Source organism: Musca vetustissima, unplaced genomic scaffold (assembly GCF_032173495.1).
Source record: "Musca vetustissima isolate MV318-11 ecotype Yass unplaced genomic scaffold, APGP_CSIRO_Mvet_v1 utg106186, whole genome shotgun sequence".
Classification (NCBI taxonomy): Eukaryota; Metazoa; Arthropoda; class Insecta; order Diptera; family Muscidae; genus Musca; species Musca vetustissima.
Genome location: NW_026872411.1, coordinates 1 through 25249, shown reverse-complemented (window position 1 = coordinate 25249; position 25249 = coordinate 1). Strand labels below are relative to the sequence as shown.

At 35.0% G+C, this 25249-nt stretch overlaps 1 protein-coding gene across 1 annotated transcript in view; it reads right to left on the bottom strand.

Annotated features, from left to right (window-relative positions):
- Positions 1–24275, bottom strand: part of LOC133322698 (polypeptide N-acetylgalactosaminyltransferase 2) — a 109166-nt gene extending 84891 nt beyond the window's left edge. Inside the window, exon 1 of the mRNA XM_061532009.1 lies at positions 24204–24275. Within this exon, the coding sequence (XP_061387993.1) occupies positions 24204–24275 (72 nt within the window). The remainder of the gene's footprint in view (positions 1–24203) is intronic.
- Between the last annotated feature and the right edge of the window lie 974 nt (positions 24276–25249).

Below are 25249 nucleotides of genomic sequence, written 5' to 3'. Positions count from 1 at the left end.
TTCATTATTGGCTCCATCATTTCAAAGACAAGTTAATGGGAGCATCGGAATATTAAATTCTTTTTAGTTTATATTGAAATATTTAACCACTATGACCCATACCTTTAAAAACACACTTAGCCGCTAGACATTAAATTATTCGGTTTTATGTTATTATGCCCTTCACCACACTGTGGTACAGGGTATTATGTCTTTGTGCATATGTTTGTAACGGGCAAAAGGAATCGAGATAGACCCATGGTTCCTTTTGAGAATATGCATAGAATCACTTTCTGAGTCGATTTATGCATGTCCGTTCGTCCGTCCGTCTGTCCGTTCGTCCGGCTGTTGATGTTAAATTGTAAACAAAGTACAGGTCGCATTTATAATCCGATTTGAAGGAAATTTGGCACAAGTCACGTATTTGGCCCAGGGACGAACCCTATATATTTTCGTCCAATTTTAGGTAAATGGCGCACCAAAGTCCCTAAAAATCATTAGATTTGCACGAATTTTGGCGTAGCATACTGAATGAAGTCTAGAATGACGTGTGTTAAGTTTCGTAAAAATCGGTTCAGATTTCGATATAGCTCCCATATATAGTTTCGCCCGATTTTAGGTAAATGGTCCCTGAAAATAATTAGATTTGCACGAATTTTGGGGTAGCATACTGAATTAAGTCTAGAATGATGTGTGCTAAGTTTAGTGAAAATCGGTTCAGATTTCGATATAGCTCCCATATATAGTTTCGCCCGATTTTAGGTAAATGGTGCACCAAAGTCCCTGAAAATCATTCGATTTGCACGAATTTGCATAGCGAAATTTTTAGCATAGCGTTTTATGAATTAAGTCTAGAATCATTCGATGAGTGCTCTCAAATATTTCGCCCGATTTTAAAATCACCAAAGTTCAGGTGTAGATATAGCTCCCATATATTTTCGTCCGATTTTAAGTAAATGGTGCACTTAAGATCCATATAATATAAATTAATCGTTGAAAATTTTCCTTGAAATTGGTTCAGAATTTTGACTTACTCATGTTAATTGTACACCAAATAATCAATGGGTGTCTGATTGAGATTAAATTTTAAACAGCACATAGGATGCACAATGACAAGTGTAGTCGGTTTAGATATAGATTAAGATCCCATAATTAAGTTCGCTCAATTGCATATCAATGTTCCTTCAAAACGGCGACGTCTTTCAGGATACATATGTAAAATATTCCCAAAGTGGTGAAGGGTATTATATAGTCGGGCAAGTCCGACTTTACTACTTTCCTTACTGGGTTTTCTTTGAAAATATTTTGTTTTGAATGTATGTATGATAGATGTAATGATTTTTCAAATCTCGCATATATATGTGCGAGACTGTTTCTATAGATCCCACACTAAAAAAATCTTGACTTATGAAGACCACTTGTCAAGATCTCAAGGACGCATGTATTATATGCCGACAACTTCAGATCTCACATTATCATACACGACATGCCCACATCCACATATTTCTCTCGAATTCCAATGTCTTGTATATTAAACTAAAATTATGTACAATGTGTGAACATTAGTATTCAGTCATTTAAATTTATATTGTATATCAAAAGAAAATAAATCATATTTTTTGTTGTTGCAACATGTCTTAATGTGTTAAACATTCATGTTGAATGCGATAAATAACACACATAAACACACACAATTCTTTTTCCAACTACCAAAACATAAATAAAATGTTTAGCTGTTATCTTTAGCAAAAAAATGCAGAAGCAGCAGCAGCACACGAATACCAACCACATCATCATGTTTGCAACAATATTTTTATAATTTATGTTCTAAGCGATGCTAGTGCTTGTCCTCATTACATGCAACATCATGTGGTAGCTTGATAGTTGGTTTCATGCTCTATTGAAATTTATTGGAAAAACTAGGAACGAATTTAAGACCCATTGTTTAGGGAATTAATGTCACAAATGGGAAATATTAATTATTTTGGTTATTATTAGAGCAATGTGGTCAGTATGAAGTGGCATGGAGGTCTGAAGTTCGAAGACGCCAAACCTTTCAAACATTCTAAAAGGATGTTGTAACAAAACTGATAACAGGGCAATTGATTTTTAAATTATTTATTTAAAAAAAAACTCCCTTGCAGAATTTTAGAATTATTATAGGGATCCTCATTATTTTCGATGCCAGTTTGAAGAACGACTTGAAATAGGTAAAATTGAAACGCTAACATCTTCATTGATTTCCTGCAGATCTTTTCAATTGGCCTGTTGTCTATACTGACTCCAACATTCAAATTTCATTGAGATATAAGCGTTATATACCGAAACGATTTTAAATGTTATAACTGTATGAATTTAATAGAAAATAATAAGTAATATTAGTATGGTGTATATTAATTGTATTTCTCATTTATTTTATTTCACATTTACCACTCATTACCTCTTCATAATTTTAAGTGGTCAAGTGCTGTTGGTGAGCAGTAGTGAAACCAACGGGGGTGTATTAAGTCATTAAAAACAAATAATTGAATAGCTTTTCTTCATAGCGTTTCTCTTTCTAAATACTAATTTTTTTATTAAAAACTAAATAGCTAGGAAGACGACTATGTTTTGCCCTACAAAAGGTCATAAAGAATTTATTACAACCTCGGCATTGTTGCTACTAAGGCTACATACACTACAACAAAAATTAGCCTCATCGAAATATCGGTTGGAGTCGATTTACGAATGACCGTCTGCCCGATATCATCTAAATGATCAATATTTTTCGGATTCTTAATTTTATAATATTATGCGAACGGAATGTTCAATTTGAACCAAATTTTACACACCCCAATATTTTGTCCAAGACAAAAAAAACCAGTAAGGAAAGTAGTAAAGTCGGACGGGGCCGACTATATGATACCCTTCTCCACTTTGGGTATATTCAACAAATGAATCCTAACAGACTTCACATTTTTACTGGACCAGTAAAATGAAATTGGATCCCTTAACATGTCATTCTGCAACCTTACTAAATAGAAGCTATATCTAAATCTGAACCGATTTCAACGATTTCACGAAACATATACCACCTAATTCATAACGCTGTGCCAAATTTCGTGCAAACCGAAAGATATATAGGGACTTTAGTGGACCATTTACATAAAATCGGACGAAAATATATATAGAGCTATATTTAAATCTGAACCGATTTACTCGAAATTTAACACACGTCATTCAAGACTCAATTCAGTACACTATGCAAAATCCCGTATAAATGAAAAGATATATAGAGACTTCGGTGCACCATTTACATAAAATCGGATGAAACTATATATAAGAGCTATATCTTAATCTGAACCGATTTTCACGAAACTTAGCACACATCATTCTAGGCCTAATTCAATACACTGTGCGAAATTTCGTGCAAATAGAAATATATTTAGGTACTTTGGTGCATCTTTTACCTTAAATCGGACAAAAATATATACGGGAGCTATATCTAAATCTAAACAGATTTTCACGAAACTTAGCACACATCATTGTAGGCTTAATTCAGTACGCTGTGCCAAATTTCGTGCAAATCGGAAGATATTTAGGGACTTTGGTGCACTATTTACCTTAAATCGGACGAAAATACATATGGGAGCTATATCTAAATCTAAACCGATTTTCACGAAACTTAGCACACATCATTCTAGGCTTTATTCAGTACGCTGTGCCAAATTTCGTGCAAATCGAAAGATAGTTAGGGACTTTGGAGCACCATTTACCTTAAATCGGATAAAACTATATATGGGAGCTATATCTAAATCAGGACCGATTTTCACGAAACTTGGCAGACATCATTCTAGGCTCAATTCATTACGTTATGCCAAATTTCGTGCAAATCGAAGGATATTTATTGACTTTGGTGCACCATTTACATGAAATCGGACGAAACTATATATGGGAGCTATATCTAAATCTGGACCATTTTCACGAAACTTGGCAGACATAATTCTAGGCTCAATTCAGTACGTTATGCCAAATTTAGTGCAAATCGAAAGATATATAGGGACTTTGGTGCACCATTTACATGAAATCGGATGAAACTATATATGGGAGCTATATCTAAATCTTGACCGATTTTCACGAAACTTGGCAGACATCATTCTTGACCTAAATTATTAGGCTGTACCAATTTTCGTGCAAATCGAAAGATATATAGGGACCGTTTATATCTAAATCAGAATAGGGTTCGTCCTTGGGCCAAATAAGTGACCTATGCCAAATTTCATCCAATTCGGATAATAAATGCGACCTGTACTTTGTTTACAATTTAACATGGACAGACGGACGGACAGACGGACATGCGTAAATCGACTCAGAAAGTGATTCTATGCATATTCTCAAAAGGAACCATGGGTCTATCTCGATTATTTTTGCCTGTTACAAACATATGCACAAAGACATAATACCCTGTACCACAGTATGGTGAAGGGTATACAAATTGAAGATTGAAGATTGTTTTTCGGTTTCCTTATTCTAGAATTTATTGTAAATGTTATTTGAGTCCAACTGAACCTCCAATTTCATCCTTTGCATCTCACTATTGGGCGTTGGGGCGTTAGAGACAAAATCTTCTATTCATTCATCCCCATGACTAAAAAAAACGATATTTGGACATTTGGAATGGGAGCTTATATTTCCGTGTACCACTGTCAAAGCGAAACATTTTCATTCCACTACTATTTTTCCATAACTACGTGGATCCCTCAATATTTTGCAAACATTTTAACTCCAGTCCAAAGGCTTCAGATATGGCTGGATTTTTGGATTAGCACTAAAACATCAAGAAAAGTACTAAATGTGGTACAATTTGTATTTGGCGAACCGGTGGAGTTAGAACTCTGAAATTGAATTGATTGATGTAGTATTGAATATATGTACCCAAAAGTTTATTTTTGAATTCGTAGTATAAGTATCCGAAAAGTACTAAATTTAGTAAAATTTCTTAGCATGTGAATGGATAGAGCTAAAAACTTGAAATTTGGAATGCGAATCATTGTTTATATAAATCTGATCAAAGTTGAGGTAGGGTCGGCATAATGAGGTGGTTGTGGAACTGTGTATTAATATATACGAATAGTACTATACGGTAATCAATTTGCTACAATTTGAGTTTGGAGGAATGGAGCTGGAAACCTTGAAATTTATTATGGACATTATCGTATCGGAATGTAGGATTGGGATATGTAGGTAGTTTTGAAAATGTTCTTACTTATGTGAACGAAAAGTACTAAATCGTAAAAGAGTTAGATCAATTTAGATTTGGGAGAACCGATAGAGCTGGAATTGTGAAATTTGTACTAATGTCGGCTAAATGGTGCCAAATTTGAATTTGGATGAACCGATAGAGCTAGCATTTGGAATTAAAATTACTGTTGGAGAGTTGGTTTGTTTTGGAAACTCGCAGTAAGGTTTTCTAAATTTGGTACAATTTGAGTTGTGGGTGAACCGAGCTTGAATCCTGAAATTTGGATTAAGGATATAGGATGTATATAGGTAGTTTTGGAAATTTGTTCTAGTGTGTACCAAATGGTACCAAATTTGGATATGGGTGAACAAAAAGAGCTTACGTCTTGTAATTTATAATTATGATTATTGTTGGAGTGTAGGATTGGGTAATGTAGAAAGTTTTGGAAACTTGTCCTAGTATGTTCTAAATGATAATAAATTTGCCACAATTATATTTGGGTAAAGCAATCGGGCTGGAATCCTGAAATTAGGAAACATTGGATTGGATTTATATTAATGTGTACTAAATGGTACTAAATTCGATAAAATTAATATTTGGGTGAACCTATAGGGCTCGTATCATGAAATTTGGAATTAGTTTTGGAAAAAATTACAATAAGAGTAGTAGTAAAATTACCATAGGACTAGATTTCTGTAGTAAATCTTCCTGCTAAAAATTATAAATATTGGTTCACCTTTAAGAGAAGCCCCCATATAACGCTACAACCTAAAAATCGGTATTATAGTATTTAGTGTTCCAACCAATTTGGAAGCAAATTTAATATTCTGGATTCTCATTTAGCAGTAAATCTCTCTACCAAAAATGACCAATATTAGCTGAAGTCCATGGCCTAATCGACACGAAGTTTTGCATGTAATTTCCTTTCCGAAAAAAGAAGAGCGCTATTGTACATTTAGGGGATGAAATGGACCAACAACATTATTTTGTCTGTTTTTTCTGACCACTCTAGAGACTGCAATTATTACCCGAACATCGACCCCAAATTTTAGACGGAAAAGGAGATCTTTTCATGGAATTAGCATCATCCGTTTCATGATAATCGGCCCAGACATCTGTGTGAAAAATTACAAAATGTGCATTCTAATATTAATGTTTACTCCTGAAGGGCGTAGATTTGGATTATCCAAGGGGAGTTGTAGACTTGTATATACTCTGAAGTGACAGTTATAAGTTAATATTTACATGGGTCTATCTATTCTGACATGCTTTAGTGTTACAACAGTAGAGGTCGCCTTAAAATTGTACATCAAGTTCCGGTTATGGTCATGGACGATGATTATAATTTTCGACATGTCCGATGGTGAAATGGAATCGGTGAAGGGATCGGGCCTAATAAATAGAATAACTGTTTTCATAATGATCGCTCAATATTTAGACTGTTGTGTTTTGTTTTAGTATCGTCACCCGTCGTCGTATTGTTTCTGTTACTAACAACCACCGACTTTGCACTCACTCGATTGTGCCTAGTTTTTCGTTCTGATGTTTTTTTTTTTTAATTCAGACGCTCTTACCGACCTCTACATTGGCGTTACAAAATTCGCATATGTATTTTCCAAATTTTTTCGATATAAACATGTAAGTAAATAACGAAAGAAGAAGAAAACAAAGAGTCAAAATAGAACAATTAAAACGACAAAGAATTTCTGTGCCATAGAAACCCGCCACCACTACCAAACCCACACGTTATTTCTTTTTACTCTCTCCCTCTCTCTGGAAAGAAATCCGAATTTAAAGTTTTATGAACTGTATTCATAAAATAGTGAAACCACGCATTGACAACACTTTCTGAACAATATTCATTCATACGAATACGGGATACCCCATGTTTCCTTTTAAGAATATGCATAGAATCACTTTCTGAGTCGATTTATGCATGTCCGTCCGTCCGTCTGTCCATGTTAAATTCGATTCGATTTAAGGTAAATGGTGCACCAAAGTTCTTATATATTTTTCGGTTTGTACCAAATTTGGCATATCGCACTAAATTAAGCCTATAGAGATGTGTGTAAAATTTCGTGAAAATCGGTTCAGATTTAGATATGCTTCCATAAATAGTTTCGTCCGATTTTCAGTAAATGGTGCACCAATGTCCCTATATATCATTCGATTTGCACGAAATTTAACACAGCGTACTGAATTATGTCAAGAACGATGTGTGCTAAGTTTCAAGAAAATCGGTCCAAATTTAGATATAGCTCCCATATATATTATTGTCCGATTTTATGTAAATGGTGCACCATTGTCCGTTTACATCATTCGATGTGCACGAAATTTGGCATAGCGTACTGAATGGAGTCTACAATTATGTGTGCAAAGTTTCGTGAAAATCGGTCCAGATTTAGATATAGCTCCCATATATATTGTAATCCGATTTTATGTAAATGGTGCACCAATATCCCTGCATAACATTTGATGTGCACGAAATTTGGCATAGCGTACTGAATGGAGTCTACAATGATGTGTGCAAAGTTTCGTGAAAATCGGTCCAGATTCAGATATAGCTCCCGTATATATATTCGTCCGATTTTATGTAAATGTTACACCAATGTCCCTATCTATCATTCGATTTGCACGGAATTTAGCATAGCGTACTGAATTAAGTCTGAAATGATGAGTGGTAAGTTTCATAAAATCGGTTCAAATTTAGATCTAGCTCCCATGTATATTTTCGTTCGTTTTTATGTAAGTGGTCCAAAGTCCCTGTATATTCATGGATTTGCACGAAATTTGGCATAGTGTACTGAATAAAGTCTAGAGTGATTTGTGTTAAGTTTCGGGAAAATCGGTTCAGATTTAGATATAACTCCCATTTATATTTTCGTCCAATTTTATGTAAATGGTGCATTAAAGTCCCTATATATCCTTCGATTTGCAATTGTGAGGATTCATATGTACAACATTCCCAAAGTGGTGAAGGGTATCATAAAGTCGGCCCAGTCCGACTTTACTACTTTCCTTACTGGTTTTCTGTGTGTACTTTCGACCGATTTTATGCAAATTTTCCCATTTATCCGAACGCGACGAAATTTTGTAAAGCATAGCAAATTAGGTACATATCATATATATACTACAGATGTAAGGCACATTGTGCACCAAATAACCAATTTTGGGTAAACTTTAAAACTTTAAGGACATGTGTTAAGTTTTGTGGGCATCATTGCTCATTAAATGTAAACTTTTAAGACATATATTAACGAGTTACAAACACAATGACCATTTTAGTACTACCAATCATTCCACGGTGAAGGGTATAACAACAAAAAAAAAAGAAATGGTTAATCATTTGTTTTAAGCCATAACATTTTGTTGTTGTTATTGCAGCTTAGCTAAATAGCCTAGGGTAATTTCTTTAGGCAGCTTGGGTTATTACTGCTGTTGCTGCCGCTTCTGCTGTTTGAAAGAGTTTAAATGGTATTTTGTAACACATTGGTGTTGGCCAAACCAAAACGCAAACACTTGTTTTTGGTCAACAACAAAAAAGGCAACGGCGACTTATTACGTCGTGGCAAAGATGTAATAATTTTGTTTGTGGATGTTTAGTTTTTGGGTGGTTTTTAGCATTTTGTTTGTAAGCTGGTGTTGTTGTTGTTTGCTTCTGCTAAATGGCTTAGTTATTTCTTTAATCTTTTTTTGTTATCAAAACAAAAAGAAGGAAGGTCTTTACCGAATGAAGTTATTTTCATATTAAACCAAAAAAAAACTAAAGCCGCTGTTGTCGTTTACAAAAAACAGCAACAACATTTCGTTACAGATGAAGATGAAATAAAGAAGAAACCCCCAGATATAGCAACAACAACCAAAACAAATTCACTTTCACTTTATCAAAAAGAAGAGGAAGAAAAAATGTACGATTTTTATCGCAAACATTTTGCTGTACTGCCTTTTTGAGTTCTTTTTCATTTCATCTCTTGTATTTTGTGGCTTATGTTTGTTTATATTTTATATATATTCTCTTGTTTTCGGTTGAATATTTGGTTTGTTACATTTCATTGTTTTCTTTTGGGTTTTATGTTTTTCTTTTTTTTTATTCCCGAAATCATATTTATTAATTTCAATTAAATCGGACTTCGTTACTTTGTTATTTTTCATTTGCCCAGCTTTTTATGGCAGCGGTTTTTATTGTTTGTTTGTCTTGTATTTTATTTCCATTTCGCTATTTCCCCTTTTAATGGTCCAGATTTTTTTCCGATGGTCTTCAAAAGTTTTATTGGAAACCCTTTTAACGTTACGGTCATTAGAATAACAACACCAAGGGTGGCATGCAAATTAAAACAATTGAAATTGACAGCTTGTTTTTGGACTGATGTGCTGAAAATTCCATGGACACAGATGGCATGGACACGTTTGTAAGTCAATAGGATTTAAATTGCAATAAAGTGAATTTGAGATTTTTTTTCTTGAAAAAACTTTTTAAAAAAATCCACGCCTTTTATAAAGCCTTAAAGAAAAATATTTAAAAAATCGACAAAGCCTTGAAGAAAAATTATTTAAAGCAGTAAGGAAAGTAGTAAAGTCGGACTGGGCCGACTATATGATACCCTTTACCGATTTTATTTACATAAATTTAATCTCAATCAGATACCCGTTTGTGTCTGCATCTGCACCAATTAAACAAAAGCTATAACGTCATTCTAGTCTCAATTTGATACGTTTCGTGTCAACCGGTGCAACATTTACCTAAAATCCAACAAAAATACAAATGGGAGCTATATCTAAATCTGAACCGATTTCAACAAAATTGTGTGTCAATCGTTCTAATTTTGGGTCTTTAGTGCACATTTTACATAAAATCGAATGAAAATATACATGGGATATATATCTAAATCTGAACCGATTTTCACAACATTTAACACACATCATTCTAGACGCAGTTCAGTTAAAATGTGGGAACTATATCTAAATCTGAACCGATTTTTACGAACACATCACACATCATTCTATACTCAATTCAGTACGATATGCCAAATTTCGCGCAAATCGAAAGATATGTAGGGATTTTGGTGCACCATTTATAAAAAATCGGACAAAATTGTATATGGTAGTTATATCTAAATCGGAACACACATCATTCTAGGCTCAATTCTGTACGCAATGCCAAATTACGTGCAAATCAAAAGATATATCGGGACTTTGGTATACCATTTACATTAAATCGGACGAAAATATATATAGGAGCTATACCTAACTCTGAACCGATTTTCACGGAACTTAACACCCATAATTCTAGACTTAATTCATTACGCTATGCCAAACTTCCTGCAAATCGACAGATATATAGGGACTTTGGTCCACCATTTACATTAAATCGGACGTAAATATATATGGAAGCTATATAAAATCTGGACCGATTTTCAGGAAACTTGACACACATCATTCTAGGCTCAATTTAGTACACTATGCTAAATTTCGTGGAAATCAAAAGATATATAGGGACTTTGGTATACCATTTACATTAAATCGGACAAAAAAATATATGGGATCTATATCTAAAACTGAACCGATTTTCACAAAACTTAATATCCATAATTCTAGATTTAATTCAGTACCCCATGCAAAATTTCGTGCCAATCGAAAGATATATAGGGACTTTGGTACACCATTTACCTTCAATCGGACGAAAATATATATGAGAGCTATATCCAAATCTGAACCGATTTTCAGGAAACTTGACACACATCATTCTAGACCCAATTCATTACGCTGTGCCAAATTTCGTGCAAATTGAAAGATATATAGGGACTTTGGTACACCATTTACCTTAAATCGGACGAAAATATATATGGCAGCTATATCTAAATCTGGACCGATTTTCAGGAAACTTAACACACATCATTCTAGACCTAATTCAGTACGCTGTGCCAAATTTCGTGCCAATCGAAAGATATATAGGGACTTTGGTACACCATTTACCTTCAATCGGACGAAGATATACATGAGAGCTATATCCAAATCTGAGCCGATTTTTAGGAAACTTGACACACATCATTCTAGACCTAATTAATTACGTTGTACCAAATTTTGTGCAAATCTAAAGATATATAGGGACTTTGGTACATCATTTACCTTAAATCGGACGAAAATATATATGAGAGCTATATCCAAAGCTGGGCCGATTTTTAGGAAACTTGACACACTTCATTGTAGACCTATTTCATTAAGCTGTACCAAATTTCGTGCAAATCGAACGATATATTAAATCTGTTTATATGAAATCTGAATCTGAAAGAGATTCTATGCATATTCTCAAAAGGAACCCTGTGTCTATCTCGGTTTCTTTTACCTGTTACAAACATATGTACATAGACATAATGCCCTGTACAACAGAGTGGTGAAAGGTATGAAAAGGGGGATTATATGGGGACTACCCCTTAAATGGGGTGAATATTATTAATTTTTGGTAGGGAGATTTGTTACCATATACGACACCAAATTTCAGTGAATTCGGTTGAAAAACGCGCTCAAGAACTACAAAATCCCGAAATGTGGGGGTACCCTTATATGGAAAAAAGAAAAAAATTGACTTATATTTATAATTTTTAGTGGAGGTATTTGGTACCCAATAAAAACCCAATGTACAAAATTTTTGCGAATTCGCTTGAAAAACGCGCTGAAGAACCACCCAAAAGACCGAAATTCGGGGGGTACCCTTATATGAGAGCTACCAAAAAATTTGAAATTTGAGGGTACCCTTATATGAGAGCTATGCCTAAACGTGGACCGATAAAGCCCATCTCTATGCAAATTTTTGGCGATCTATCTCAATTCGTTTAGACACTAGAGTGATTACAACAGATGGACATGGCTATATCGTCATAGAATTTTACACTGATCAAGAATAAATATACTTTATAGGGTCGGAAATGATTATTTCGATGAGTTACAAACGGAAAAACATAATTTATATACCCTCCATACTATGGTGGAGGGTATAAAAAACCCAGCCCATAATCCGTCGCTAAATTATTTTAACTTCTTATAGAAGGTCATTGGTAAAAATTCTCTACCTCAACTTTTGTTGAAATTTCTCCACTCTTTCACTTCTACTATTAAATAACTTGTTTTACAAATGTATTGCTATAAATTTTCTGTCCCATTTTTAAATATGGTCGTAATGAGAAAATACCTATGGCCCACATTTCCAAAATGCACACCAGAAAGAAAAAGTAATTGGAATTTCTAATTTAGACCAGGTAAATGAAAGCAAAAGCGAAAAACACAGAGAACAACATCATTTAATGTTGTTAATGAGTAAAAAACAAAACTTGTTGAACTGAGAAATGTCAACATGGCCAACAACAGAAATCATTAAAAACATATTTTTTTTATAAACAATGACTTACTGGTTGGTAGACCACGCTTACTTTCAGTCGACCTGATGTAGTAATACTCCCAAACGACTGTGATATAATTTTTAATGAAAACACATCGAGAAAGAAAACAAGAAATGAAGAAAAACTAATGATGACAGTTTTGTATGGCAACATACCGTCATTACAGACAGAGACGTCGGCAGTGGTAGCAGAGGCAGAAACCGCTATAGTCACCATATTTAAAGCAAAGTGATTTAAAAATAGCAGGAAATACCATTGTAATTATTACTACGACCACCTAACAGCAGCAGCTGCTGGTGATTGTTGGTGGCGCGACTACGCCAAGTTGAAGAAGATGTAACTGGCAGCACTGCCAACGAAAGTGATTTGAAATAAAAACAAAACTAATGAGTGGCAATCTGGTTTTCTTTGTCGGATAGTGAGAAAACAACAACAACAATGAAAATATGAAATATATACCATGGTATCAGAAATCGGAGCAGCATTAATAATTCAAAAAAGGGCAGGTCATTTAGCTTGAAAGAATATGAAAACAGTGGCGGGTTTCAGGTACACTACACCAAGTAATATGCAAAGTCCAACAACTGCGTAAAAATTATGAATGGATCCACGACCCACGTCTACTTCAAAAAATATTTTTTTAATATTAAAGCCTAACATTCTAGATTGAAAAATTTGTTTTAAAAACTCCATGCCTAAACTACTACTTTGATTTATTAATTTTTTTTATTTCTGGTCCAAAATAATGCTTGGAAAAAATAAAGTACTATTTATAATTATAGGTTGCATTTTTAATTATAATTTCCTCGCCTATTTAGAAATTTATTTAAAAAATCCACGCCTAAAATACTACTTTAAAAAAGGTTTTTTAAAACCCCACGCCTAAAATACTACTCCAAAAAAGGTTTTTAAAAGCATCCACGTTTGAAATTTCTAGCTAATAAGCCTATTTAGATACATGGGTTTTTGTATTTATATCCTTCACCACACTGTGGTACAGGATATTATGTCTTTGTGCATATGTTTTTAACAGGCAAAAGGAAACGAGATAAACACATGGTTCCTTTTGAGAATATGCATAGAATCACTTCCTGAGTCGATTTATCCATGTCCGTCCGTCTGTCTGTCTGTTTGTCTGTCCATGTTAAATTGTGAACAAAGTACATGTCGCATTTATGATCCGAATTGGATGAAATTTGGCACAGGTCTCTTATTTGGCCCAACGACTAACCCTATTGAAATTGGGAAAAATCGGTTCAGATTTAGATATATCTCCCATATATATTTTCGTCCGAATTAAAGTAAATAGTGTACCAAAGTCCCCATATTTCTATCGATTTGCATGAAATTTGGTACAGCGTACTCAAATAGGTCTAGAATGATGTGTGTAAAATTTCCTTAAAATCGGTCCAGATTTAAATATAGCTCCCATATATATTTTCTTCAGATTTTATGCAATTGGTACACCAAAGTCCCTATATATCTTGACTTAGGTCTTGAATGATTTGTGTTAAGTTTCCTGAAAATCGGTCCAGATTTAGATATAGCTCCTATATATATTTTCGTCCGATTTAATGTAAATGGTGTACCGAAGTCCCCATATATCTTTCGATTTGCACGAAATTTGTGCACAGCGTACTGAAGTAGGTTTAGAATGATGTGTGTTAAGTCAGAGGACAATAATCAGCCATAAAGTTGTTATATATGTTGAATAAGTACTGAGATATAGAGCTCTAAACAAAAAGTGCTGAAGGTGTCCCAGTCTCCCCTACTTTGTATACAATTTAACATGGACAGCAGACAGACAGACGGACATGCATAAATCAACTTAGAAAGTGATTTTATGCATATTCTCAAAAGGAAACATGTGTCTATCTCGTTTCCATTTGCCTGTTACAAACATATGCACAAATACATAATACCCTGTACCACAGTGTGGTGAAGGGTTTAAAAAATCAATACCTCCATTACTTGCAGTGTTGCCAATTTAGCACTTTTAGTGCTAGATTTAGCACATTTAAACTCGTTTAGCACCAAAAAATCGCTGTAGCACCTAGCACTTTTTTAGCATTTTTAATTTGTTCCAAGATATTTTCAAAAATTTTAGTATCACCACAAAAAATTGTCGTTTTTCGATTTCACATTGACGTTTCTGTATGTTTTACATAGCGGATTTGATTTTCCAATGTTTTTCCAGTGATTGGAGCAGTATAGTCGGACGGGGCTATCCATATGATGATGATATGAAACTACCACATGACTTACATTTTCTGCGAAACTTATTGCCATGTCGGTGAAAAATTCTGCGAGTTATCCACCTCCTGGGTTATAATTATACTACAATATCAGAACATAACAAGTAAACATGATTTTAAGTTTGGCCCGTCCGAACTTTTTATATCCTCCGCCATGAGGATGAAAATCAAAATGTCTAAAATTAATGGGGCCTCCTAGGAGAAAACTCATGTTATGATAGAATCCTGGACATACCGAAAATACGTGGTAAACAGATATTGAAATTCTCAAAACATCAAATAGTGGGGCTATAATAAAACAGAGATCAATATTGATAGTTTTGGTAGTGAGATTTGGCAGCCAATGAGAATACAAAATACCAAATTACAGCCAATTCGGCTGAAAAACTTGTCTAAAAGAACCCAAAATACAAAATTACATCCAATTTAATCGAAAAACGTGTTAAATTTATTCCGAGCCTAGGCAACATTTCGTGACAGTTGCACCCTCTTGCTCGATTAGAGGTATACATCACCTCTTCCTTACACTGACATATTTCCGAATATTACAAATATTCAATACAGTCCTTCTAATTACTTGTCTATATTGTTCGAAAAAATCCAAAAAAGTTTAGTTTCCGGTCCACTTCATCCCAAAATTATTATCTGATCGTCACCGAAAATTATAGGTGTTGTCCTGGGCCATAACTGGAACCTCATGGAACATTTCAAAGCGATCAGCGCTATATTTCGGCCCTCTAGTGTGGTAATGGTTTACTAAATAATATCTGAATATGTAAGCACCTGCAAATATTTACGTGTAACTCTCATATCCGAGTACATACGACAATATAATTGGTATCAATTTAAGGGCCAACCACTCCTCTTGGATATACTCAACTCCTCGGCTCTATGTCCTTCAATAGTAAATATATACGCCATACAATACGATTTTTTAATTTTTCACACAAAAGTCAGGGTCCATTTGACCCTCTAAATATTGACCGATGAAAACAGGCATGCTTATTCTTTGACCCAATCCCCTTCTCCATGTAAAAATTCGAGATGTTTGGGCAATAATTGCGGCCAAAAATTCAGTATTTGGTCCATTTCATCCCCTAAATATTAACCAATCTTTACCAAAAACAATAGGGGACTTCATTGTGCCTAACCCATCCTACATGCAAAATTTCGTGAAGATTGGTCCATAACTGTGGCCTGTATCGTGTTTACAAATTATAATGGACAGACGGACGGACGGACACACATGTCTAGATCGACTCAGCTAGTCGAGATATAACGATCGGTATACTTAAAAATGGGTCTAGGACCAATATTTCGCGGCGTTACAAAGTCTTGTAGGGTATAAAAACATGACGATCCGTACACTAAAATGTGCGTCCAGGACCAATATTTAGTGACGTTACAAGCTGTTGTAACAAAGCACTTATAACATCCCCACAAAATATAAAATATAATCAAATTTCTTTATATTCATTTTTAGCACTTTTTTCTGGCACTTTTCTAAAATTTGTAGCATATTTTAGCATATTTTTCAACAAAATCTAGAACTTTTTCTCAATCAAGTTTTGGCAACACTGATTACATGGTGTAGGGTACACAATATATAAACAATATCATCGCGATTATCACTACAAACAAACACGTTGTATTTTATTGACGGCATTATCATTTATGGCCACCTTACTCGCAACTTTTAAACTTTTGTTTATTTTGGATAAGCTATTTTTAAAATTTTGCTGCCATCATAAAGGTAAACAAAGAAGAAAACACAATTAAGCAGTAAAAACAAAAGAAAGTTTATGAAAGAAGAAGAAAAAGCATTGTTTTCTTATTCATCTGAATAGCCAAACATGTATATATGGAACTGACCTATCCCAGATTGTTGAATCATCAAACGTTATTATTAATATTTTGTTTTGAAGTGGATTCGAATTTTATTACATTCACAGCATGTTTGATTTATAACCGCAGGGGATTTATTATGTTGATTGAAAGCGGAATTCAGAAGCAAACGTCGATATTTTGAAATTATAACAAATTGGTTTTTTCGAGAAAAATGTAAAACTGATGCAATATGGGCAACTTAAAAAAGATTTGGGGAGTTTTTTATTTGAGTTATTTGATGTGTTCAATGTGGTTCATGTGGTCACGATTTATCATCATACCATTAAAAATGTGTGGTCTTCTATAAAATGAACCTTTTGACTGCTATAAGAATGCCTTTTGGTCTCTTACAGGCAGACCTGTTGGTATTCTATTAAATATACCTTATTGTCGTCTCTAAGCAGGCCTCATCTCCCTGTACAATTCTTCATTTCAACATTTGCATTCAATTTTCTTTTTTACATTATTTTAAATAGTTTCTTTTTTAAATCCAACGATTTAAACTTCCTTTCCATTCAAATATAATTTTCACAATTATTCATATATCTATTTTTGCAATATCGTGAAGAAACAAAAAAAAAATAATTTAAATTTATTGCACATTTAACCCAGCACATACACATTCGCACGAACACATTCAAATAGAAAGTATAATTAAGATAAATGTAAAAGAAATGGAGCATAGCGCAAAAAAACGAAGAAAAAAAGAAAAATGAATATTTAAACGAAATCGCTTTTCACTCACTTCTACAGTGAATCAACCATTTCCACACTTGAATGTGTTGAAACAAAGTCCATTTTAAATTCGTGATTTATGCTTTTTGGTTTTTTAATTAACCTCCAGCGGACACTTGAAACTTTGAAAGATGATGAAGAAAATAATTTTTCTCCGATTTAAATATTTGACCATAATAAAAAAATATGAAATTCATGTAATAAATTCATATGAAAGTCAATGGCGTAGTTATGTGGACTCTATATCTCCTCTCATTCACAAAGCGCACGTAAATCTGCCTGATATTTGCCTGACATTTGAACTTTGGCTACGCCAATGGTCATTACTTGATTTGCAAGTGCAAACTTTTCACAAGTTTTAGATTTCATTGCTCTGTCCGTTTTGTACTCTGCCTCGGTATTATCAACAGCTACAATTTACTTTCCATTACAAATTGGTGAAAAGTTTTCGTTTTCTTAGCGCCAGATTTTAATCATTATCTTTTATTATCATTTTTCTTAGTTTGAATACCAGTTCATTTACATACTCTGTAGTTTTTTTTTCAGTTTAAATTGACTTCATTCATAAATGTAATAGCCAGCAAGAGCAATAGTTACTTATTCCGAAATATGAAATATAAATATGTATGTATGACAAAATACCTGGAAAGAGAAGAAATAAAATTTTAAATTAATAAATTTATTGAAAGTTAATTAAAATCAGTAAGGGGAGCAGAGTGGCTGGACTATAATAATATTTATGACCATGTGTGGAGCCTGACGATATTTTACAAAATGTAGACCACTTTAAAAATTTCACACACTGCCATTATTCTATATCATGTATTCTCGGAGTTGATATATCATCATACTAGGCAAATATTGCCATATTTTTATATCAAAGACCCGCTAAATGTAGACTGATCTCCATCAAAATCACCATGGTTATTCGTGAGCTTCCACATAAAAAATTTATTGATGTTCTATTTATAATTGAGATCTTCGACAATTTACCTTAACTGATAAGGTCTATTTCAGTATCGAGGGCTACGTTAACAAGGAAATTTTGCACAATGTACTGAACTTTCTGAAGCCCAACATCTGTAAAGTTTCCTTGAAATCGGTTCAGATTTGTATATAGCTCACATATATGTTTTAGTCCGATTTTAAGTATATGACGCACCAAAAACCGTGGTTATAGTAACCTGAAGTTACTATATCCTAACGTTCGGAAAGTTTCGTTGAAATCCGTTCAGATTTAGATATAGCTCCCATATATATTTTCATCTGATTTTATGTAAATAATGCACCAAGGACTTAAAATATGGCCAATATGCACGTACTGATTTTAACACCAGTAAGGAAAGTAGTAAAGTCGGACGGGGCCGACTATATGATACCCTTCACCACTATGGGTATATTAAACAGGCCTATTAACATGAAATTGGATGAAATAAAATATGTGATATTTATCTAAATGTGAATCTACCTAGATCTATCCATAAAGTATGTAAATCGACTTCAAACAAATATAAATAAGTCATCCGTTGGGCTATGTCTGTACTTCTAGAAAACGCAACTACGTAATTCTATGCCCAATTTTGTAAGTTGTGCAAAATTTCAATCTGACTACATGAGGAGTTTGATACCCAATTTACTTGAAATCGGGCGAAAATATATATGGAAGCTCTATCCAAATATTAAGCGATTTCAAACAAACATGTCACAGGTTAGGTTATAGTAATTTCAGAACGTTTTGTTCCTATCAGCCTATTGGATCCATGGTGCGTCAATTACATAAAATCAATCTACAGTAAAAGGGAGCTATATCTAAATCTGGACCGATTTTCTCGAAACTTGGCAGACATCATTCTAGGCTTAATTCAGTACGTTATGCCAAATTTCGTGCAAATCGATTGATATATTGGGACTTTGGGGCACCATTTACATGAAATCGGACGAAACTATATATGGGAGGTATATCTAAATCTGAGCCGATTTTCTCAAAACTTGGCAGACATCACTCTAGGCTCAATTCAGTACATTATGCCAAATTTCGTGCAAATCGAAGGATATATAAGGACTTTGGTGCACCATTTACATGAAATCGGACGAAACTATGTATGGGAGCTATATCTAAATCTGGACCGATTTTCATGAAACTTGGCAGACATAATTCTAGACCTAAATGATTAGGCTGTACAAAACTTCGTGCAAATCGCAAGATATATAGGGATATATATATATATATAAATCTGAACCGATTTTTCCCACTTTCAATGGGGTTCGTCCTTGGGCCGAAAAAGTGACCTATGCCAAATTTCATCCAATTCGGATCATAAATGCGACCTGTATTTTGTTTACAATTTAACATGCACAGACAGACGGACGGACGGACATGCATAAATCGACTTAGAAAGTGATTCTATGCATATTCTCAAAAGGAACCATGTGTCTATCTCGTTTCCTTTTACCTGTTACAAACATATGCATAAAGACATGATACCCTGTACCACAGTGTGGTGAAGGGTATAAAAATCCTAGTGTGTGGCAAGTTTCCTTGAAATCGGTACAAATTTAGATATAGCTCCCTTCCGATTTTAAGACGATGGTTAACCAAACTCATTATGTATGTCAGATTGACATGAAATTTTGCATAACTGAAAACATTGATAGAATGGCGTAACTGCGTTCTGTAGAAATGCAGACTATCCTATACTTCGTGTTAATTGGCTCCATTATATTAACGGGTGCCCGATTGATATTGACTTTAAATCGATTTACATAATTTTGTCCCATTGTACCAAACGACTCTATATCTGTCCGAATGAATGGTTTATAATAGGCTGCAGTATAGCATATGGATTGTTTTAAGTCGGGTCAATTTTGAAGAAAGATCAAATATTTCAGTGCAGTCTTGATTATAGCCAAGTGTTGCAAAAATCGATATTTTTTTATTCATACCGATCTTGCGGCAAATCGATATCGCAATAGGATTTGTAGCAATACGTTGAACGCAAAATTTCAATCAAAGCTCTATCTTAAATATAGCGATCCTATCGTGATTTCAAAGAACTGACGGACAGATGTAGAAAATGGAATGCAAAACGACTTACACTAAGGTTGAAAAATAGATCTAGGCCCTTGAATATATTGACAAAGACGCGTGACCGTTGACAAATATGACTAAATTGGGATGCCGTTACAAAGGCCCTAACTAAACCGTCGGCCAATATAATTAAATTTTGGTGGGAGAATTTTCTAATGTGATATGACCAACTCGGTTGAAATACTTTATCAAAATAACGAATAATGGGTGTATCGTTATGGGAAGTGTACTTGAAACTTAGACGAGATACAAAAATGTTAAATTAGAGCCAATTTGTTAACATTTTAACTAGGTTGTAGTTTGCATGAATCACATGAAGACTTATTTTCGAGCCTACTCTTGGAAAGAATCGCTTTAAAAATATTATATGACTTACAAATAGCCAAAGGACTATGCATATGTAGCTTACAATTACTTTCGTCATATTTTCCATCCCTATGTTCCAAAAAAGGAGTTGTGTTGGTGTCGATTCCACCAACTGTAGCATTTACTTATTAACTTTTATATCCCATTTAGAATGCATTTCACCCTAGAAACAGTCTATGCAATCCATAGCCCCTTGGCATAAATAAAATAATTTATTATTCAAATTAATGAAAATAATTGTTGTCAACAATTCTACCACAATTAAGTTGCAATTACATAAAATTCATTTAACAACAACAATTTAATCAATTGTTATAATGAATTTTTACAAACATAATTTGCAGTTACATACAAATTTGCACTACACAGGGTAACAAGAAGAACTATATTTAATAAGAACTATATTTAAAAACCTTTTAATCCGAAGGACATTTAGAAAAGGCTGTGCTATAAAACTTGAACATTTTTTTACCCAATGTAAGTTGTAAAATAATTATTAAAAAAATAATAATAATAAAACGTATATATATATACATATTTTTACTACACTTACCCTTTTCAAACAAAACAAAAAACAAAATTTGCTACCCAGTGTTATTGGTTAATTACTTATTCAAAAAAAAAAAAAAATATTACGAAGACCAAATACAAATATTTATATTCCACTTACTATAATTTCCGAAAAAAAGACGGCAAAAAACTATTTTTTAATTTCATTAAAATCGAACCATTATTTAAAATTAATTATTTGAATTGTTAATGGCAGTTCCGGCCCTCAAATGTCACCCGCACCGGGGGCGACATGTTATTGTCAGTCATGTGCAAATTATTTATTGTTGAAATTCATTCATTCATTCATTGTTTTTGTGTTTTTTTCGTTGGTGTTTGAACGAACAATTAAACAGATTTCAATTACAATGTCAGTGCAGTGTAATTCGGTTCTGGGTCGCATGTGTTAATTAATTGGTGTTGCTGTTGTTTTCTTTTTTAATTTTTCGTTTATCTGATATGTAATAAAAAAAACAAAAACAAAAATTGTGTCATTTTAAATATAGAACTACAATGGGTAGACATTGAACTGAAAATGAGGCATGGACATGAAAATATTATTTTTTCGTTGTTTATATTAGATGAGGTTTCTTATCTAAAGGCAGGTGGTTTATCAATTTTCTATACGAAGACAATCCGCAAATGAACTGAATTAATAATGGGTATATTATATGGGTATATTTAACGAATACAACCTAACAGAAGGGCCATTAACATGAAATTGTATACTCTAATATATGTGACCTTTATCTAAATGTGAACCGACTTAGATCAAATCCATAAACATGCCATTCGTTTGTTACAATGGGACAAAATTATGTAAATCGATTTACATCAAATATCAAAGATATCCAAATGCTCCATTTTGTACGTTGTGCAAAATTTCATGCCAATATTACAAACATGAGGAGTTTGGTGAACCATTTACTTAAAATGGGATGAAAATAGACATGGAAGATATATCCAAATATAATCCGATTTCAACGAAACTTGTCACAGGTTAGATTGTACTAATGTGACGACAAAAGTCGATACCCTCGTTTTTGTCCACACAGTAGATTTAATATAAATGAAAATGAATTAAAATGAATTTAAAATGAATTTAAAATGAATTTAAAATAAATTAAAATGAATTTAAAATGAACTTAATTATAAATATATATAAACTATATATATTTTATTAATAAACTATAATAATTTCCCAAACTGTGAAAGCGACCCTCGTTGTTGTTTACATCAAATGTTGGCTGCCCGTTAGGTTCATTGGTCGATCAACTCAAGGCCACACAACGCAACGCAACAATAGAACAATAAACAAACAAAGCAACACAGGCGACGACCAAGCAACACTAACAACTAACAAACGGCGTAACAAGGCAGTGATCGACCAATGGGATAGAGGCTAGCGAAGTGACAACAACAAACGAATGTAACGAGAATGCGCGGCCACGGACAATAAGGAAAAGTTGGGTTACAACAACAGGAATTGACTGACGACTATAAAAGGGAAAGTTCTTGTTAGAAAAGGGATGAGTCAGGGAACAACGGCGGAGACGACAACAGGTGACAAGGAAAACCAGGTGAGTCAGTGTGATCGTAACTCTTGGGCCCTTTGGAAGTGTTTGTAACCTCTCGGTCAGAACTCCGCCGTGAAGAACCCCTTGTCCGTAACTCTTGGGTCCGTTGGAATTTAACCCTCTAAGAACCCAAGTGTCCGTAACTCTTGGGCCCGTTGGAACTCCCTCTCTCAGAACCCCTTGAAGTGTTCGTAACTCTTGGGTCCGTAACTCTAAGAACCCATGAAGTGTCCGTGTCCGTAACCTCTTGGGCCCGTTGGAATTTAACCCTCTCAGAACCCCTTGAAGTGTTCGTAGCTCTTGGGACCGTCGGAACTAACCCTCTAAGAACCCTTGAAGTGTTCGTAACTCTTGGGCCCGTTGGAATTTAACCCGCCAAGAACCCCTTGCAGTGTCCGTAACTCTTGGGTCCGTCGGATTAACCCTCTATCACCCTTGAAGTGTCCGTAGCTCTTGGGACCGTCGGAATTAACCCTCTAAGAACCCTTGAAGTGTTCGTAACTCTTGGGCCCGTTGGAATTTAACCCGCCAAAAACCCCTTGCAGTGTTCGTAACTCTTGGGTCCGTCGGAATTAACCCTCTAAGAACCCTTGAAGTGTCCGTAACTCTTGGGCCCGTTGAAATTTAACCATCTAAGAACCCCTTGAAGTGTCCGTAACTCTAGGGTCCGTCGTATTTAACCCTCTACGAACCCTTGAAGTGTCCGCAACTCTTGGGCACGGTGTATTTGACCCGTTAAGACCACGACATAACTCGGTATTCAAAGTAGTTTTGAACCACCCCATAGGTAGTTGCACTTAGTAACAGGGCTAACAGGGGGGAGTACTTATCCAGGTCTCCCACAAAGGACTCGAGCCGAAACAAGGAAGGAGTACTTATCCAGGTCTCCCACAAAGGACTCGAGCCGGAACAAGGAAGGAGTACTTATCGAGGTCTCCGGAACTCTCAGCTCAGACCAGTGGAGAACTTATCCAGGTCTCCCACAACGCCACGACAAGGACATATTTATTTTAATAAAGCATAACCCTACATATAATAATATCCAATTGTAACTCCCCGAAAACCAAGCAATAAACCAAAGTTTTGATTAAAACCCAAACAATCTGTGTTATTACTCTCTCAGTCACTAGATTACAAATTTCTGTAACGGACCCTGGCCTCCGTGAGCTCACCCCAGCGACAGGAGGAAACTTGTGTCATTACATTATTTATATAATCCCTCATTACGTGTCTCATGGGCGTATACGCTGCGTAAGGAAGATTTATTGACGTATTTGGAGGAATTTGGATGTCAAACAACAGGAACAGTGGATGAACTTCGAAGAAGGTTTGCTCTGCTGCTATCGGACGAGTGCACGCAAGAGCAGTTGGATCGGTTTTTGGAACTACAAGAGCGGCATGAGAGACCTTCAACCAGCCAGGAGGCCAAATACATCACTCCAATGAAAACACCCAGCATCTCCATTACCTCTGCGCCTACACCAAGTGTAGAGAAAGGTGGATCCGAAAAGGCTAACGAGACTGGAGGAAGGACCACAATATTGCATAAACCAGATGTTCCCGCCGTCAGAGACCCCCGGGTTGTGGCGGATCAGGTGCGAAAATGGAATATAACCTATGACGGGACACGCGGACCTCTGGAGTTCGTGGAACGACTAGAAGAGTTGGCACACATGTACGAGGTGGACATGGATGAATTACCCCGAATGATGCCAGAGGTCTTACGAGAAAATGCCTTGATCTGGTTTCGCGCGAATAATAGACATTGGCCGTCGTGGACATCATTTCGAGAGGATTTTCTTCATTTTTTCTTGCCGGCACGCTACTTCGAGCAACTGGAGGATGAGATAAGGAAAAGGAAGCAGAAACATCGTGAGACATTTAAAGCCTATACCCTGTGTATGCAGAATCTCATGCGGCATACCACCTACAGTGAGGACCAGAAACTAGAACGGATCTTCCGGAACGCGTTACCCGAGTCTGTGGTACATTCGCCGTCGGGATTTCATAACGTTGAGAGAACTATTGGAGATGGCTGAGGATCTCGAGAGTCTACCGCCGGGTACCGGTCCCGTTCGAGAGCAGCATCGACTTATGGAACCCACAAATATGGAGCCGTCACAAGGACACATCGACCCAAAAACTGCATGCCGGCGCTGTGCTCAACAGGGACATTTTGCTGCGCGCTGTCAGAACCC